This window comes from Fragaria vesca, linkage group LG6 (assembly GCF_000184155.1).
Source record: "Fragaria vesca subsp. vesca linkage group LG6, FraVesHawaii_1.0, whole genome shotgun sequence".
NCBI classification, from domain to species: domain Eukaryota; kingdom Viridiplantae; phylum Streptophyta; class Magnoliopsida; order Rosales; family Rosaceae; genus Fragaria; species Fragaria vesca.
The window spans coordinates 37,710,647-37,712,935 of NC_020496.1; the positions used below are offsets into that span (position 1 = coordinate 37,710,647).

General features: G+C 40.1%; 1 protein-coding gene across 1 annotated transcript in view; it reads right to left on the reverse strand.

The window, feature by feature from the left end:
* Nucleotides 1-1,213: 1,213 nt before the first annotated feature.
* Nucleotides 1,214-2,289, reverse strand: part of LOC101306850 (zeaxanthin epoxidase, chloroplastic-like) — a 3,948-nt gene continuing 2,872 nt past the window's right edge. Inside the window, exons 8-9 of the mRNA XM_004306336.1 lie at nucleotides 1,471-1,504; nucleotides 1,214-1,285 (exon numbers count right to left, since the gene is read on the reverse strand). Of these exons, the coding sequence (XP_004306384.1) occupies nucleotides 1,214-1,285; nucleotides 1,471-1,504 (106 nt within the window). The remainder of the gene's footprint in view (nucleotides 1,286-1,470; nucleotides 1,505-2,289) is intronic.

The window sequence follows — 2,289 nt, forward strand, 5'->3', positions numbered from 1 at the left end:
AACAATTGGTGGAAGAGTCTGTGTCAATTGTTAATTTGTTATTATTATTATTATTATTTTGAAACAAAGACAGGCTTATAACTTATTGTATTGATAGTCGCAAGCCATAATGACATCGATGCAGACCCCAACAGATTGATATTATTCACATACCATTACATTGTACATTGTCGCTCATTTAGTATGAGTCTAGCAAACTAGAATCTTACCCAACATAGAGATAATTTTGCATGAAAAACTTTCGTCCGTTGCCGAGATGCTCAATTGCTGTGCGTCAAAAGTTTTCCCTATCTAGATATAAAGAAACATCATAATCTGCAGGGTTCAAGATACTACTTAGAGTTTCTAAAAAATTAAGAAATTAATGTAATTAGACAAAAGCTAAAAACCTAGTGGTTAGGTAAAGAGCAAAACTCTAGCCCAACATACTAGGCCAAAGATCTCGATGGAAACCGCAACTCCAAAACCCAGCAAGGTGACCCTGGCCCGACCTATCAGCTCTATACGGCATATCATTCTAGACGCCGTCGTTGAACTAACACCGACCGACTGCACCATGCGACGCGAAAATCTACGCCATAGCGATCTGACTCCACTACGGCATACACCACCGCGCCTCACACCACAGCCCATGTTGTTAGTCTAAGTCCTCGCCGAAGCACAATTACAGCACCTGTCGAAGATGAGCCAGAAGCATCAGAAACCAACCTTCAAAGGGCAACCTTGACCACAACCACCATGGAGGACTCTTGAAACCGCTTGGATCAGAAGACTCATCCGGCAGCAGACCTCAAAAAGCGGCGTGGCCGGAGCCAAAACCGATTGAGGTGCCGCCAGATGAGTTTGAGTGGTGAATCGGGAAGAAACCCGATCTAGGGTTTTTGTGTGTTTCGCTCCGCTCTCTTTTAGTGTCTCCGTCTCATTTGCGATTCAGTTCGATCCAATTTAGGTGGTGTACAAGAAAACAAAACATAGGGGGAGAGGATCTCCTTGCCTAAGTCCCAAAGTTGACGACACAAAACCCCTTGGACTGCTATTAATGAGAAAAGAATACTTCATCGAAGTCACACATTAATTTATCCATCACCACCGCAACCCACTGGGATGGAATACCCAACCGTATTTACATGGCATAAGACAAAAGCATTCGATCATATGCCTTGCTGACATCTAGCTTGAGATCCATCTGAGCACCTTCTCCATTCTTCTTATGTCAAAGAAAGTGAGCCACGTCATTTGGAACAAGAGTATTATCGGTTAATAATCTGTCAGACACCAAAGCACTCTGATATGAAGAGATAAACTGATCAAGAATAGACTTCAACTTGTTGACTATTAGTTTCACACATATTTTATGCATCAGTAACATGCCTAAAATGAGACATTTCAGGTCAGGATCGGACTTCACCTTTGAAGTCAGAAAAAATGAGTAAAATTGATTTCGCTTTCAAGAGCTTGCAGGAGCTATACCTCTCTCGATCGCTCTTCTGTACGAATATTCGAGAGAGATCCATTTCCTCTTTCCTCTTTCATTTCCAGACAACATGCAGGAGCTTTGTTCATTAGTTTTGCCCGAAATTTGTGGTCAACTTGTAGTTGTTTCTTGTCAAATTCAATAAGAAACCTCATGGTTTACTTCCCATAATTAATAGATGAGTTCATGTACTTATCTCTATTATTAGAAAGCCAAACTTGGTTTTGGTGTCTTTGGTAAAGCCATTTTTTGAATTACCCATAAAATCAAGGTAGTAGAAATTTCTTAAAGAACTAAAAATAATACTTACTATATGACACGACCCACCCCGAGTTTCACCCTGAAACCCAGAGTAAGTCGTGCGGGGACCACTTCCAAGGAAAATTTACTGAAAAGATTAAGAAAATCTCCCTTGTAGATGGACAACCCTAACTCGAAAATTTCATATTACACTTCTGAACATCACATAATATACAAAAATTCTAAAGTATTCAGAGCTACTAAACACAAGTGGAAGCAAGAAAACACGAGTAGGTTGAACAGGTAACCTACTGACGAAAACTGGCCGAAAAGCGGGTGACTATGCCTCGTCTCCTACTAGATCCAACCCGAACTTTGCAGACTGGGCAATTTAAAACGAAGGGCCCAGGGGAAAACATTTAATAACGTTAGAGTGAGTGGACAAAAATAAAATAATAAATAAAATATTTATGTTTTCCCAAATTAATTTCTAAGGAAAAATCGAATGCATGCCGCAAGCGATAAAACCTTTATCCCATAAAATATCGAGCCTCTCAGACTCTATAATATATGTA